Here is a 14,864-nt window from a genome sequence, read left to right on the forward strand (position 1 = left end):
GCAGTGACTAGCTAGCATATTTGGTGGCAAAGACGGCATATAGAAAAGGGAGAGGACGTCCAGAATATGGAAAGATCAAGCCAAGCCATACTAGCTACGGCCCTTAACTTTGTTCGAGCAGCAACATTGAAGTCAGTCTTGCCAAGAACAAACAGATGGGCGAGGCCATTGATGCCAACTGGTCTTAAATACAGACGCTTCTTTTTTGGAGGATCATATAGGCTCATGCGGTGCTGTGATAAGAGACCACTTGGGTTTTTTCATTGCAGCATCCACAACAAAACTAGATCATGTGGCTGATGTTGAATCGGCCGAGGTGGCTGCGCTTGGAGGGACTAAAGCTTGCCCGTTCTATTGATGCACATACTCTCGTTGCTCAGGCGGATAATATGACAGTGGTGGAGGCGGTGGCAAACAATTCTGGACAATCGATGGTGGCAGGACCCATACTTGATGAATGTCGTTTTCTGCGTTTAGAGTTAGGGGAGGTCTTTTTTCAGTATTGTAATAAAAAATTCAATATGGTTGCTCATAGGCTAGCTCAACAGAGACGGGATGATCCATCAGCTTTGTGGTTGGACGCCCTCCGGTTTAATTTCAGTTTTACTTGCGGATGATCTAACCATTGGTTGAAGATAATAAAGCTAGTCGTAAGGCCTTCCCCTAAAAAAACAACGCCGATCCCGCCGCCACGCCCGGTTGCCCCCGTCGCCAGCCGGAACCCGTCCTCCGCCTACAGATCCGGCCATCCCAGGCTGATTCCCGCCGGATCCCATCCTCGACGCCGCTAGTCGCATGGGGGATTTAGATGATTTGCCCCATTTTACAAGGGGTTAGATGATTTGCGCCAAGGCTGTTTGCGACCTCATGCCTCGAGGATTTGCCCTGACGCCATTGACCTGTGTGCAGTTCGGCCCGGTATGGGCTCGTTCCAGTCGGCCCAAGGTGGCAAGAAGAAGGCCTTCAGCGTCCCAGCTGGGCTACCAACTCAACCAGGCGCAGGGAGAAGCTGCCTCGCTCCAGAACGGTTTCTGGCTCGCCACCGGAAGTAAGAACCCTAGCGCCGGCCGCCGCCATCCCGCCCCTGCCCGACCGCCGCCGCCCCGCCCCCATCAGGTTGTCTCGCAGCCGCGCCGCCTCCTCTCTCCCCTCTCGGCCATCGACCCGCCGTCTCCCCGTCGTTCCCGGCGCCCCCGGCTGCCTCCATCTGCACCTGGTGTGCCCAACGGGGCCAAGCTCCTCGCGAGAAGCTAGCGCGCGGAGTGCGGCGCTGGAGCCACAGATTGCACGAAGCCCTGTGGCTTCCGAACAGGGCGTCTCGCGGTAGCTTCTCCGCTCCTCCCGGCCGCGCTCGCGTCTCTCCTCCGCCGCTCCTCCCCGCACAGCTCACCTTGCGGCCGTCGCGGTGAGCCTCCGCCTCATGCTATGGCGCGGCTGCCGCTGTCGCCATCTCCACCGGCTTTCACCCCCGTCAAGGAAGAGCCCGACGTCGACACCACCTCCGCCACTCGCACTACGCGCCCACCGCCCCGCAAGAAGCGCCGCCGGGACCACCTTCCGGTAACCCCAACCCAGCCGCTGCTCACGCCCCAAACTATTCTGTCCGGGATTTCGAAAGCCGATTCCTTCTATGTCAAGCGATGCGGGGAGCGGGACCTAACGCCGACGACAGTGCCCACCTCCATAAAGCACGAGCCTGACGCCGACGACGGGGCTGGTAAGGATGCACGAGGGGAAACATCGTTCGCACAACTGCACAAGAAGCGCGGCCGTCACTGCCTGCCGGCAACCCCAATCCAGCAGCCCCTTTTCACTCCCCAAGCTACCCCGCCGGGCATTTCAAGGGCCGATTGCTCTGTGGATAAGTGGAGTGAGCAGCCCAGCGCAACGCCAACTGCCACTGTCAAGCGCGAGCTCGATGCAGACGCTGGCAAGGATGCGGGAGGGAAGGTAGTCCGGAGACGACGACCCTACCCCCAGAGGCCCATTACAGAGCAAGCCCCCACCATGTGGGTCAATCGTGGCCGCCTCGGCCGTCTCCTCCACAATCTAGTTCGCACGCACCAATGGCGAGATGCTGCCGGGGTCTTCTCTGTGCTCCTACCTGGCATTCAGCGCCCTGACTCCTTCGAGGAGGCCCGCAGCATTTTAGTGGTAAGCAGAACATGCAGGGTGTAATTACTAATTTTTATAGCAGCTCATGGTTTTGGTAAAGTTAGTGTTTTCTAATGAAGGCTAGTTGCTCGATTGAAGGATGCGATGGATATTCATAGACGCCTTGCTCAGGATAGTGGCAACCATGGCAGGAGAACCTACTACCACAGGACGCAGAAGGTTTTTGATGTTTGGATACAACGGCTAATGTGGTTGCCTACTTCTGCAAAGGTAAGTTCCTAATTTGTTGTCAACTTTGAGACTAATACAATGTTAAATTAGTTAATTACCTTATTCTTATACTATATACCATGATTAAATTTGTTAATACAACCATATCTGAACAAACACCTGAAAATGGAACCAGGGTTTTGTTATAATCCGTATTGTTACCAATCAGTACTATTCAGAGCCTAATTGGATAAAAAATGTTTCCGGGAACAACATTGAATTCCAAATCCAACAGGAATTAGGACTGTTCATTTGTTTGGATATAAGCATACACATGAAAGTTCCTTATTGTACCTTTCGTTGGATTTTTGTATGAACTTTATGGGGAAAGGGCATTTGCTGTGAAGTCTGGTCAGCAATCTTCTGCTAACTTGTGTCTATAGGAGTGGTACCGTTGCTATAGTAGAGATTATTGAAGCCCATCTGGCATGTGCACATTGCCCTGTAGCCCGCACAACTGTGAGCTCTGCCTTCTGATGCACCTATATTTTGTTGCTACCTGAACTGTCTGCAGTTGCTCAACACCGGCTGTATTTGGTAAAACCATGGGTGGTCCTTTCATCAGTAGAACAACATGAACTTAGGGTGAGGTAAAAGCTGACACAGGGCAGAGGATCGAAGTGTATTGTAGTACTCCTGTTTATGTTCTTCAAAAGTATCCTACGTCTGTTCTTTTGTTTTGGGATTCTTATATTCCAAACGGCCCTCTTTTTGTTGAGTTCGAAATCACAATATGCAGTTTTGTGCACGTATGTTTTTATTCTGTTGTGGCTTGCTAGTATTTTATAGTTAGGTTGGTTGCAATTTAAACTTCTGCATGTCATGGCAAAATTGGATTCAGTGGATCAGAAACATTGAATCATAACTTCGTATGTTCATAGACTCACCTGAATACTAAGGTCATGGGATTAGCTTAATAAAAAGATCATGTTGTACATCATAGTCTTCAGTTCTAATTGTGTTCTGTTTTCTGTATTACCTCTGATCTAATCCTTTTTATTATACGCTAATAGATGTACAAACATCATGCTCCTTTGTATTTGCTTAACCCTGTTAATTTGTTTGGCAGAAACACATGGTTAAACTCGAACTGGCTCTATTTTATCTTTCACAAGGCAAGCTCGACGATGCACACAATGCAACAAGAGTGTGAGTTACCGGCACAGTCTGTTAGTGTTTACATCTGCCATGTCTTATACACATTTTTTGATATGCCTTTTCTTGGGAATACACTGATCTGTGATAGGCTTATAGCCATGCCATCTTGTTTGTTGTTACAATTTACATGCCTAATTCATTTACTTCCTTAATGAAACCAAGTATCAGTCTATCATGTTAAATCCAAAGAAATTGTTTTTTCACATGTTATCAGGCAAGGACTGTATTGCCTGCGAGGTACTAGGTAACTTCTCATTAAGGATACAATCCATTTTGGTCTAGGTATTTGTTACATAGTAACAGGTTGAACCACCTTTTTGTTTTTCATCACTTGTGAATCAGATTTTGCACAAAACATTCCACTTTGAACCGCATTTAAACATTTCAGATTTTGAAGTGGTTCTGACATGATTGCCCCATTTGTCTGGGTAGTGTGGCACTCGCAACTTGACACATTGCAGGTCAATTGGGACATGCATCTCACAGATACTCTCTGACATGGCATAGGCTAGCCGGCGATATGACAGAGGCTAGCTGGACTGTCCAACGTAGCAGAGCTTGGGTTACCAGAGAGCAGTAATAGCTAGCAGAGAGCGGCTGTTGGACCTTCGGTTAGCCTCTGCCACATTGGATGCATGTTTGCAAAATGTACGCCACAGTTAGTCTGCGATGTGTCAAGCAATAGGTGACTGTTACATCACCCTGATGAGTGTGACCATCACATCAGAACTAATTCAAATGCTAAAGTGTTTTTCAGAGTGGAATAATTCGTGCAAAATCTGCTTCAAAGTGTCACCGAAAACTAAATGTGGTTCTAACTGTCACGTATCACAAATATCTGGTCGAATGTGGAATTTATTCTTTCATTAACAGAAGTAGGCACCCAAATTCAAGTACATGGGTGGTGGTGTACACTCTCACCTCCCGCCAACTAAGTGGCTCACGAGACATTTATGTGGTATTCATATGCGTCAATCTAGGAAAAAATTTTATGATGATGAAAGGAATCTACAGATAGTACAAAAGTATGCATTTGTTAAATGCATACATTGTGTTAAGATATGTGTAGCATCTTAATTCTGGTAACTAGAGTACTTTTCAAGTGTTGAAGCTTTTGGATGATTTAGTTTCTTGTTTTAATTTTCTCTTCCACAGACATGTCTTGTCAGCACTGAGATAAAAGAATTGAGAGCTTCTATTCCTTTTTTCAGTCTCATCGCGAAGGGCGGACTACAGAAGGAACCAACTCTAAATCTGATACATGGCTTGATATCATATGATAAATGGTACTCTGGCTTGCCCAAAGATATGCAACTTGAGAGATTTGATGTGTACAATGAATCATGCAAAATTTCTGTGTCATCCAATACCTGTGGAGAAAATGGTCTCCAGGATAGTTCAGATGACAATTGCAGCATTGATGTTGATGATGCCAGTTTTCCTGCTTGCTCTTCAGAAAGTTCTATCAATAATGGGAATATAGACAAAAAGTGCAAGATTCCCAAGAAATCTCGTTCTGTTTATCCTGTTAAGGAAAATGATTCAGTAGATTCACAAGTGAAAGAGGAAGTGTTTTCTGCAGATTTTCGAAGCGTATTTTTTAATACCTCTGATGCCCCTACCTGTGGTTAGTGACATTCCATCTACTCCTTCAAGATGTTCATCTGTTTTTTCCCTTCCACTAAGTACTAGGTAGTTTCGAGTTCTGGGGATCTGTAGAAAAATGACACTGAGTGATTACATTACTGGAACATCTAGAGCAATCATAAAGAACCACTTGTTGATGTCATATACCTTCTAATACATTTTGTTTTTTGACCATCCACTTCTATTTGATAGCAATACTGCAACCAGTTTTAGCCTTCATTTACTTTTATTTGATGCATCTGGATCCAAAATATGAGAGTATGACATGAATTTTCAAAGAGGTATATAAACAATGCTTGACAACTCTTAAGGTTTGTTACTTCTTTTTGCATCCGGCAAGTCAGAAACAGATTTTGATGAAGGTGCTGGAAGCATCGTGTAGATTTATCCTTCTTTTTGTTAGAGTTGGATCGATCCTTCATCGTTGGTAGCAATGTATTGCATTTACATTATAGCTTCGTGGCTGTCCCTCATCAGATCGACTAGCCTCATTAATCTGAGCAACTGTTTGTCCATTACTTTTGTTATCTTTATCAAGCTTGTTTTATAGCTCCGCATAATTATGTATTAACATGTTAGATGTTATTATGGTACTTGAAGGGTTGGAACAAAGCTTGTTGCCACTACGTCTAAAGCATGCTGCTGGGACTTCAAGTGATTGCTTTGATTCATACTGGAAGTACAAGTCAACACCTAATGCCTTCTACGCAGATGCAGAAAGATGTCTAAAAGTGGCTCTTCATTCGTCACCACCAGTAATGGCAGCCTTATTGCCATTAATACAGGTACTTGTCAATCAAACCAGTACCCCATGTTTTGCATATAACCATACAGTTTCTTGTATGGATTTTGTTTTCATCTGTAGACCCATTTTAGCTACCTTTACTATGGTGTAGATTCTCCTGCTTGGTGATAAACTGAAAGATGCACTTTGTGAACTTGAGAAGACCTGCCGCAGTTCTACTACAGCGCTTCCTTTCAGGTTGTTAAGCCATCATGTAGTCGGTTATCATTTAAAGCAATTTGTTATCTTAAATCTCATCTCTCATTTTATGTTTCTAAAACATCTTTTGACTATGGTAGTTTCTGTTTTTTGTTCCTTGTCCGTACTGAGATAAGCTGTTGTGAGCTAAGTGGCTGAAGTTTAGTTTTTGTAATGCAGACTGCGAGGCAGACTGCTAGAGTATTTTGACCAAAATCAAGTATCAACTATATCTTCTTGCTATGAGGAAGCTTTGCAGAGAGATCCTACATGTAGCTACTCAGTTGAGAGGCTAACTGAAATGCACAGAAAAGGTTTTGGCTGAAGACTTTTTCTCCCATGGTGCTCTACTATTTAATCAATTCTAGTTTAGTAGTCGACTCCTTACATTGGTAGTGCTACATGCATTCTAGAAGAAGAAAAAAATGGTATCAGCAAAACTGGACTGAAGTAATGAACTATTTCTAAAGTTCATATTTCCCCTGCAGTTAGGCCATTTGTCAACGGAATAAAATTAACAAATGGACTATTGAGGAAAGAAGTGTTAAATCGATGTGTTGCTATTACTCGACAATACCTACCTTCGACATCATTCAAACCTGCTGTATGGGAATTATAGTGGTTTACGCTAAGGTGTTTACTTGGACTGGTTTCATCAATTGGAAGGTCTAAAGCAAGGGTTTTAGAAGTTAGTGGTGGCTGGTTGGCACTATAACTACTAACCTTCTCTTGTGGCACTAAATTCGGTATAGAGTGGAAAATATTGCTATCTTGTAACTATGCTCTTGATTTCATCATTGGAAAAGTAACTCGAAACTACAATCCCGAAGAAACCAAATTATTCTTGCTTGTTGCTTGTCAAGTATTCTAGTCTCAAGCAACCCATACAATTATTACTGATACTGGTCATTTCTCCACTCTTATAAAAAACAGAGTTGGTGATGATGGTGTGCCTGCCATCCTGCAATATAGGCCGTCCGATTAATATCTGACGGATAGGAAGGAAACTATGACAATTTTGCAAAAAGATACCCACACCCCTCTCCACATTTGCAAATAAGGCCTTCCCTCGTTCATCCTTTTCTCTCACAAGATAAACTACTCATACAAATGCATCTTGATGTTCCGTGCAACACACGGGCATCTTGCTAGTTATTAGTAAAGTGGAAATGTCATTAGATTGTTACATCAAAACAGAATAGTAGAGAAGATCGTGCATGAAGTATTTTACAGGACATCGTAGAATGTAAGCATGTTGATCTTTCTATGAAGCCATTTTTGTGATCATCAAAACAGAATTTTAGTAGTGATATCACTATCAGAAGAAAAAATGAACTTCAATGCTACTCGTGGTTTCCCAGTTTCTAAAGTTTATTACATTGCTTATCTATGCGAACTTCAGAAATGTTAACGATTTGATTATTTTGCTAGTGGCAATGGTTACATTTTCTTAACCTGTTGTTGGTTCCCCAGGATATTATAATACCACCCGACTACTTGAGAGAATTGCTTTGCATCTAGACTGTGTGAACGGGAAGCCTTCCATCTGGGAGGAGCTTGTATCATGCTTCCTTCGGCTTTTTTCTGATCGTACTACTGACTACGAGGATTGTATTTCATGTAATGTTGAAGGAGATGCATCGATTGATGCTTTTAGTAGTCTTTCTTCAGTCTTCTTTGAGCAACATACGAGGGAATCATGGAAGCTCCGATGCAAATGGTGGATGAACCGTCATTTCAGCAAAAACATCTATATGTCAGAAACTGCAAAAGGTAACTGCTTGTCCCTCTAACTCAATTATTGCTGAAATGCAATCACGTGGTGCTCCCCTTCATTTGATTAACTTTGTCAGATAGTAAATGCCATCAAGACTACATTGACATAGGGCAATCTCTAGTCCATTGGCATTTAAACTCGTGGTTTTCTTGGCAGCCCATGTTTTAAAAAAGTTGACAGGTATCTGTATAACGTGGACCCTGGCTGGCCCAGTTTGATATTAGATTTTGTTGGTTTATAGAACTGGCATACCTTATTACAGCGGGATAAGGCTATCACTTGTTAAAATATTTTTTAGGTAGCTGTTAGTAATTGCCAGGCGTATGGTGCAATGCCTTCACCTTGAAACGATCATGGCATCACGGGGTTCTCCTGTATGGGACAAGACAATGCTATGGAGTTAAATGTACTAAATTTGGCCCTTTGTGTTTTCCATACCGATAAAGAGCTGACTACAGATATTAACTGTAATAAAATATCTATTGTGCAATATAGAAAATGAATATATGTCAGCTACACCAGACTATTCTGTGCGCACTAAATTCTAGGCATTGACGATTTCTTTTTCTTTTTTGGCAACTTCCATTTTACTCTCAGATGCATGTCCCCCGCTTGGCATGATTCCAGTTGAACTGCTGTGTTCTGATCACAGATAATGAGGTCTTCCGTGTTGTTACAGGTGATTGCAAGCTCCTTGCTTCCAAGGCATCTTGTGCTTCTCACATGCTTGGGCCTGGATTCCCATATGTCAAAGCAGCTAAGAGCTATCTTTCCAAGCAAGAGGCTAAGCATGAATCCGGATTCTTGTCCAGGAACATGGAAAATTCTGTCAAGTTACTACAAAGCTTGGAGAAACTAACATGATGGCTCCGTTTAGTTTAATCTTTTTCTTTTTGACGGGGTAGTTTATGTTGTTGTATAATTTCTACATGTAGTTTTAGCTCCTTTGTGAGGTTAGTTTTTGTAGAATGGGAGATGTGCAGCGGTGCATCCCAATATTTTGCATATTTGGCGGTGGTGAGACATATGAGGATCAACAGCGGCGTGTCCCAATATAGTGTACTACTCCAGTATTTGGCACTGGTAACTGGTAAGCCATTGGTCAACAACTTACGTTGTCCCCAGTGCCTTATTTTGGATTATTAGCAAACGAGGCCGATTTCACTCCAAGGCATAGAGAATTTTGTGTGTGTGTCAAATGTGAGCAGAGCAGCGGAGTAAAGACAAGAAAATGGAGGTGAATGCGAAGTTGGCAGCAATGGTGGAAGGCCTACATTGGTCACCCATGCCGTTAACGATGGAGACCGACTGTTCTGAAGTGGTATCCATCAAAGCCTAACACGTCGGAGTATTCTTCTAGGGTTCAGATATTCGTGAATTTATCGAGGAAAGAGATGCATGTATTGTGAAGATAAACCACAAAGCCAGTTCTGTCAAGTCACGGCAGTGTAGCTTTGCAAATTTCCATGCAAAAAAAGAAGGAAGAGAAAACAGAGAAGGTTTTGTGCTTGACCAATTTCTGAAAAAAGTGCGCGTAAACTGTTCAGATCACAATACCAGACAGGGACATCAAAGAAACAGATACAAGACATGTATTCGTACTGATCACTGAAAATTTTACGCCCGTGTCTCGGTGGTTTCGATGGGCACTGCAGGTCAGGTAATGCAACGACAAGAGCTAACCGCTCGCCAAAGTACAGCCGGCTAATCTATGGGGGTTTTAACGTCTGCAAACAATCTGATCCGTCTCACTGATTTACTGGGACTCATACCAGCCCTGCTGATTCGCGGCCACCAGCGTGTTCTCTACTTCTCTGGTTAGTTTGCCACCGCCGCTGCCGGCGCCGCCTCCTCCTGCTCCGGCGCCATGTTGTTGGTTCCGCAGCCAGGGCATATGTAGCGCTTCTGGAGCTCCTCAGCGAGTGAATTGTGCACGTTCTCCAGTTCAGCCACGCGCTTGCGTCGAGTCAAGGAAACATATAATAATAGTTGCGCAAACGAAGTGATTTCTAGACAGGTGAAAAGGATATCCTCCGATCTCCTGCAACTTTTTCGTCTCTTTCATCACAGCCTCCATAAGAGCTCTCTTTGCTCGGACATCAGCCAGTTCATGACGCAGCTGTAAAACAAGGCAGTCTTGAGAGAGCTGTTAAAATTCATGTCCATATAAATCGTCAGACAATGCGCAGTCCTGCAAAAGCATCGAACTGAATACTTAAAAAAAGCAAGTAGAGTACTATACTACTCCCTCCGTCCGGAATTACTTATCTTAAAAATGAATAAAAGTGGATGTATGTAGAACTAAAATACATCTAGATACATCTATTCCTCCGACAAGTAATTCCGGACGGAGGGAGTATATTCTTGTTAAAATTATGAGAATCGATATAGCTTGGAACTATAGTTCTCACAATGCAGCAGCAGCATCACCTGCATGTTAGCCCCAACCGGTTGGAATTATGATGGTCCTAGTGTTTATCATACAAATGTCTTTGGAAACATTTAGCACAAAAAATATTTATCAGCATAAACTACTGCTCCCTCCGTCCGAAAAAGCTTGTCCCTCAAATGGATGTATCTAGCACCAAGTTAGTGTTAGATACATCCATTTGAATGACAAGCTTGGGACAAGCTTTTTCGGACGGAGGAAGTATATTTTGCACCGTGATGAATAGCATCAGCATTATTTTCTTTTGACTTTTGAAAAGGATAATGCAGATAATACACACATGTCTAGCACATTAGTTCACAGCATGTAAAACTAGTTGAGTAATACACGGAGGGTTTTATCTGTTATTCAGATATGCTGTGTCCCTCACAAAAGTTTTTTATCACCAATTTTCTTGTGAGCAATACAATCAAGAGAAAACCAAACAAGTGTATCGCATCCATTGAATAGTTCAATAGTTGAATACTCCCTCCGTTCCTAAATATAAGTCTTTGTAGAGATTCCACTATGGACTACATACGGAGCAAAATGGATGAATCTACATTCTAAAATGCATCTACATACATCCGTACGTGATTCATAGTGGAATCTCTCCAAAGACTTATATTTAGGAATGGAGGGAGTAGTTAATAATTAACACAATATTGGGTGAAAGAATGGAGAGAAGAACCTTTTCAAGTTCAAGCAGGTCCTTCTGATACTCTTCCTCCAATACATGCACCTCAGCATTCATCTTGTTCATCTGATCAGCCGAATCTGTCAACATACCTTCTGAGTCCATAGTTTCATTCATGTCACTCACATTTTGACCTGCCAAGGTGAACATTTCAGTCCAAGAGGAAACAAGAAAGTAGCAATATAGAGCACAGTACTTTATGACAGGAGATTCATAAGAGCAAATGAGAGAAGTATCATGCAGCTCATATCCTTAGCACATTGCAGAGCACATAGTTAACAAAATGATCGCAGAAAAACAAAGTCGACAATAGCTTGCATTACAATAACAGAAATTATATCTGTAAGTATATGTACAGCACAGAATGAAACACATTTCAAGCTTACACAACACCGAATGGAACACATTTCAAGATTCTTTATCTTATTAAGCAATCACATATTTATCTTATTATGGAGGATAGATTACAAGAGCAGCTTATCAGCCATTACATTATTATGGCACCCTTACTCTTCTACGCCACAACAAAGACACAGATTGATCTAGCTAAAAATAACAAGCTTTTGGGTACAGACATAATAAAGAACAGCACAGAAGTACAACTTATAACTCCAGTTATCCTTCAAACTATGCAAAAGGAATCAAACAGAAATAATATAGGAACTGTAAAATTACAGGAACCCTTCTTAAAGTATTCAGGAACCGAAAGTGTTATGTATGCACTGCAAGTTGGCATGCTTACCCTCTGCTGACTTGCCTTGCTTACCATCTGCTGATGGCGGTCCAGAGCACCTCTCTGCTAATTCTGCAGAAGCCTTCTGTTGAAACTGCCTGCAGAGGAGGAATGAAGTTTATCTCGAGATAATTAGCAAATATGAAACTTCTCATGTAAGTTTCAGCTAGCAGGCAAAGAAAATATACCAAATAGACATAAAAAAAGAGAAGGTCGAAAAGTGATTCTGTTCGACTATTTTGAAGAATTAAACAAAACTTAGAAGTATCCCTTGACACCATCTTCATAAGGTTATAGCAAAGGATCTTAATAATGCTGTCCAAAATATCACATGATTACCCTTACTGCAGGTTAATGTGTTAAAACATATTCCATGCTCTATTTCACGGATCACTGTAATTTCGAGATCCACATATATATCCCTATTCGACCCCTCACTGTAGTTTGAACATAGGCGAAGTACTATGCAAGCCAACGGCATGGTCGTTTATATAGTACCAAAGCAAACAAGAGATGCAGCCCAAGCCACAGATGAATAGCTGATTGCATATCCAGGGAACGGCATGCAGTCATTGCCGCCAAACCAAAAGAAAAACACATACCTTATCCTTGCATTCATTTCAAGCATCTGTCTCAAGAACTCCTCTCTGAAACAACCAACGCAGGCGCATGTGTAAATTAGTTGCTATGTACTGAAGCACAACAGAAACAGCACGATAGACAAAGTCCATCCCACTCACCTCTCGATGTCCTCCGTGCTCTTTGGAGCCATTACATCGAGCACCAAAAGCGCAGCCCCGCCAGTTCCAATTCCAATCACACACACACACACACACAACACCAACACACAAAGCTCGTCATATTTAAGCAACAACAGGCCAGGACCCTAACTGAACTCGCTTCGATTTTCGAGATTTTCTGACCTTAAGCGCGTCCAGTTCAGAGCCCAGCTTCGCGATCTCCTCCTGGAGATGAGAGATCGTCGCCTGAACGCACCACGACCACACGTCGAACCAAATCAGGCGAACTGGCACTGAACGGGGACACGATTCACGCATTTCGGGGCGAGGGAGATGGGGAGATACCTCGAGCGCCTGAATCGACGCGTCTGCGATGGAGGCCTGCACCTCGCTCCCGCGCAGCTCCGTCTCCGCCGCCTCCCGCGCGCGCTTCGCGGCCTCGAGCTCCGCCGTGGCCGCGTCGGAAGCCGAGACCACGTCGTCGAGGCGGCGCTTCAGGCCCGACACCGTGCGCTCTGCACTCGAAGCGGAGGCGGACCTGGGTCAGCCGAGGACGCGAAACCCTACGGTGCTATAGTAGGGGGGGGGGGGGGGGTGCGGCGAGGCCGCGGGGAGGGGGAACGCTTACCGCCGTGGGACTTCTCGGCGGCGAAGTCGCGGATGATGGATAGGAACTGCTTCTGGGGCTGGCCACCCGCCGCCGACGCCGACGCGGCCATGGGGAGGAGAGGAGGAGAGGGCGACGATTGCGGGACGTTCTTCTGGAAGGTTCTGGAACTCGAGAGGGTTTTGAGTGGGGCGGGAATGGAGCTGGCGACTGGTCGTGTTGGACAGCTGGAGCTTATAAACCCTCGGCAGCCACTCTTTTTTTTTAGGCAATCGGCAGCCACTCTATGGACAAAATGTAAGTGGGCTTTTCCACCCGAACAGTGCTACATGCACGACACTGGCCGGACGACATGCAGATGATATGACATATCCCATCATCAGAGTCCAAAGCAAAACATCTCCAGCGGTTGGATTAGCTATCGTCCTCATGTCGTTCACTGGAATTGTCGTGTGTAGTAGTTTCGTTTCCACCCTATGCACGCACCACGGCACCATCGTGTTTTTTTAGCCTGTAACTCAAAACAAAATCCCGGCGGAGCCCCTCAAAACGATTCGTCCGGTCGCGTCGCGTGCGCTCGATCAACCTACAAGTATCGTGCGTCTATCCCATGCCTTCTGTTTTTTTTTCTTTGTCTTATCTTCTTCCTTCCACCTCAACCGATCAACTCTCATCCTCTTTCCCCGGCAAGCACCAACAGCCTCGTGTGCAGCCGTGCGCTCCCTCGCGGCCGCTGCAAACCAGCACAGAAACCCAATCCCATGGCATTTTTGCTGCAACCTCATCGCCATGGCAGCGCTCTCGCGCCCCGCGTCTGTCGCCACGCCCGCGCGTGATGGGTGCCAGGACCGGATGCCGCGAGCTGCAAGCCAAGCGGTGCGACGAGCGACGGCCAGAGATGCGACTGACACCGTGCAAGTGGACAAGAATTGCAACTATTGACAGAAATGTTTCAACAGTAGATATTAAAGTTTCAACCATAGTTGGTTTTTGCTACTACAGGCGAAGATTTTTGCTACATCCATCAAGGTGGAGATGAACCTCGCGATGGCAGCGGCGGCGATTTGCTGCAACCGTAATCGGTTTTTGCTACTACCGGCGAAGTTTTTTGCTACATCCATCAAGGCGGAGTTGTGACCTCGCGACGGCGACGATGGTGATTTGCTGCAACCATAGTCGTGTTTTACTACCACCGGCGAAGTTTCTTGCTACATCCATTCAATGGCGTTGATTGAATGGTGGGCGTCGTCGACGCAGTTCCGTTCAGCGAGCATCAACGGCGAGGGGCGGCGGCGGAGCTACAACCGTGTTGCAAAATTGCTACTACCGGTGCCCCATCGAGCTACAACCGCCATCGCGGTTTGCTGCATCTCACGACGGATGTATGTTTTGCTGGAACCGACACTCGATTTTGCTGGAAGGCTGCGAGCGAGATGTTACAACGGTGAGGTGCTACGAGCGGTGACGAGCGCGCCGGCGAGCTGCGGCCGTCGCTACTGGAGCTACAACCGTCGTCGGCAGAGCTGCAACCCGCGGGACGCCGATGCTGCATGTGTGGAGCCGGCGATGAGGACGGCCGGCGAGGGCAGCGACCGGCGACAAGGACGCACGGCGAGGGTAGCGACCGGTGACAAGGACGGCCGGCGAGGGCAGCGACCGGTGACGAGGACGGCCGGCGAGGGCGGCCCCTGGAGAGCACGTGCAACCAGC

At 45.2% G+C, this 14,864-nt stretch overlaps 2 protein-coding genes across 4 annotated transcripts; one reads left to right on the plus strand and one right to left on the minus strand.

Annotated features, from left to right (window-relative positions):
• Positions 1-993: 993 nt before the first annotated feature.
• LOC123164638 (uncharacterized) lies at positions 994-9,119 on the plus strand. Its single transcript, XM_044582180.1, has 9 exons — positions 994-2,154; positions 2,254-2,385; positions 3,455-3,534; positions 4,755-5,170; positions 5,791-5,975; positions 6,087-6,172; positions 6,353-6,486; positions 7,646-7,945; positions 8,629-9,119. The coding sequence occupies exons 1-9, from the start codon at positions 1,426-1,428 to the stop codon at positions 8,811-8,813; spliced, it is 2,247 nt and encodes a 748-aa protein (XP_044438115.1). The 5' UTR covers positions 994-1,425; the 3' UTR covers positions 8,814-9,119.
• A 372-nt stretch (positions 9,120-9,491) lies between these two features.
• On the minus strand, positions 9,492-13,375 carry LOC123164639 (uncharacterized). 3 transcript variants are annotated; one of them, XM_044582182.1, is made up of 9 exons: positions 13,176-13,375; positions 12,893-13,062; positions 12,731-12,793; positions 12,548-12,567; positions 12,410-12,454; positions 11,817-11,905; positions 11,069-11,208; positions 9,980-10,068; positions 9,492-9,906 (listed from the first exon to the last, which is right to left on the minus strand). In XM_044582182.1, the coding sequence occupies exons 1-9, from the start codon at positions 13,264-13,266 to the stop codon at positions 9,768-9,770; spliced, it is 846 nt and encodes a 281-aa protein (XP_044438117.1). In that variant the 5' UTR covers positions 13,267-13,375; the 3' UTR covers positions 9,492-9,767. The 3 variants fall into 3 exon arrangements, with proteins under 3 accessions (XP_044438117.1, XP_044438116.1, XP_044438118.1); XM_044582181.1 differs by having other exon boundaries at positions 9,980-10,095; XM_044582183.1 differs by lacking the exon at positions 9,492-9,906 and having other exon boundaries at positions 9,980-10,140.
• Positions 13,376-14,864: the final 1,489 nt, after the last annotated feature.

Source organism: Triticum aestivum, chromosome 7D (assembly GCF_018294505.1).
Source record: "Triticum aestivum cultivar Chinese Spring chromosome 7D, IWGSC CS RefSeq v2.1, whole genome shotgun sequence".
NCBI classification, from domain to species: Eukaryota; Viridiplantae; Streptophyta; class Magnoliopsida; order Poales; family Poaceae; genus Triticum; species Triticum aestivum.

What these genes read in the sequence shown, in the direction of transcription:
- LOC123164639 (XM_044582181.1), bottom strand. Translation starts at nt 13,266, where the DNA reads ATGGCCGCGTCGGCGTCGGCGGCGGGTGGCCAGCCCCAGAAGCAGTTC. An exon ending in GAAATGAATGCAAGGATAAG is followed by an intron (nt 11,906 to 12,409) that starts GTATGTGTTTTT and finishes CCTCCTCTGCAG; the next exon opens with GCAGTTTCAACAGAAGGCTT. An exon ending in ACCTGCTTGAACTTGAAAAG is followed by an intron (nt 10,096 to 11,068) that starts GTTCTTCTCTCC and finishes GAATTTTAACAG; the next exon opens with CTCTCTCAAGACTGCCTTGT.
- LOC123164638 (XM_044582180.1), top strand. Translation starts at nt 1,426, where the DNA reads ATGGCGCGGCTGCCGCTGTCGCCATCTCCACCGGCTTTCACCCCCGTC. An exon ending in GGTTGCCTACTTCTGCAAAG is followed by an intron (nt 2,386 to 3,454) that starts GTAAGTTCCTAA and finishes TTTGTTTGGCAG; the next exon opens with AAACACATGGTTAAACTCGA. An exon ending in CCTTATTGCCATTAATACAG is followed by an intron (nt 5,976 to 6,086) that starts GTACTTGTCAAT and finishes ACTATGGTGTAG; the next exon opens with ATTCTCCTGCTTGGTGATAA.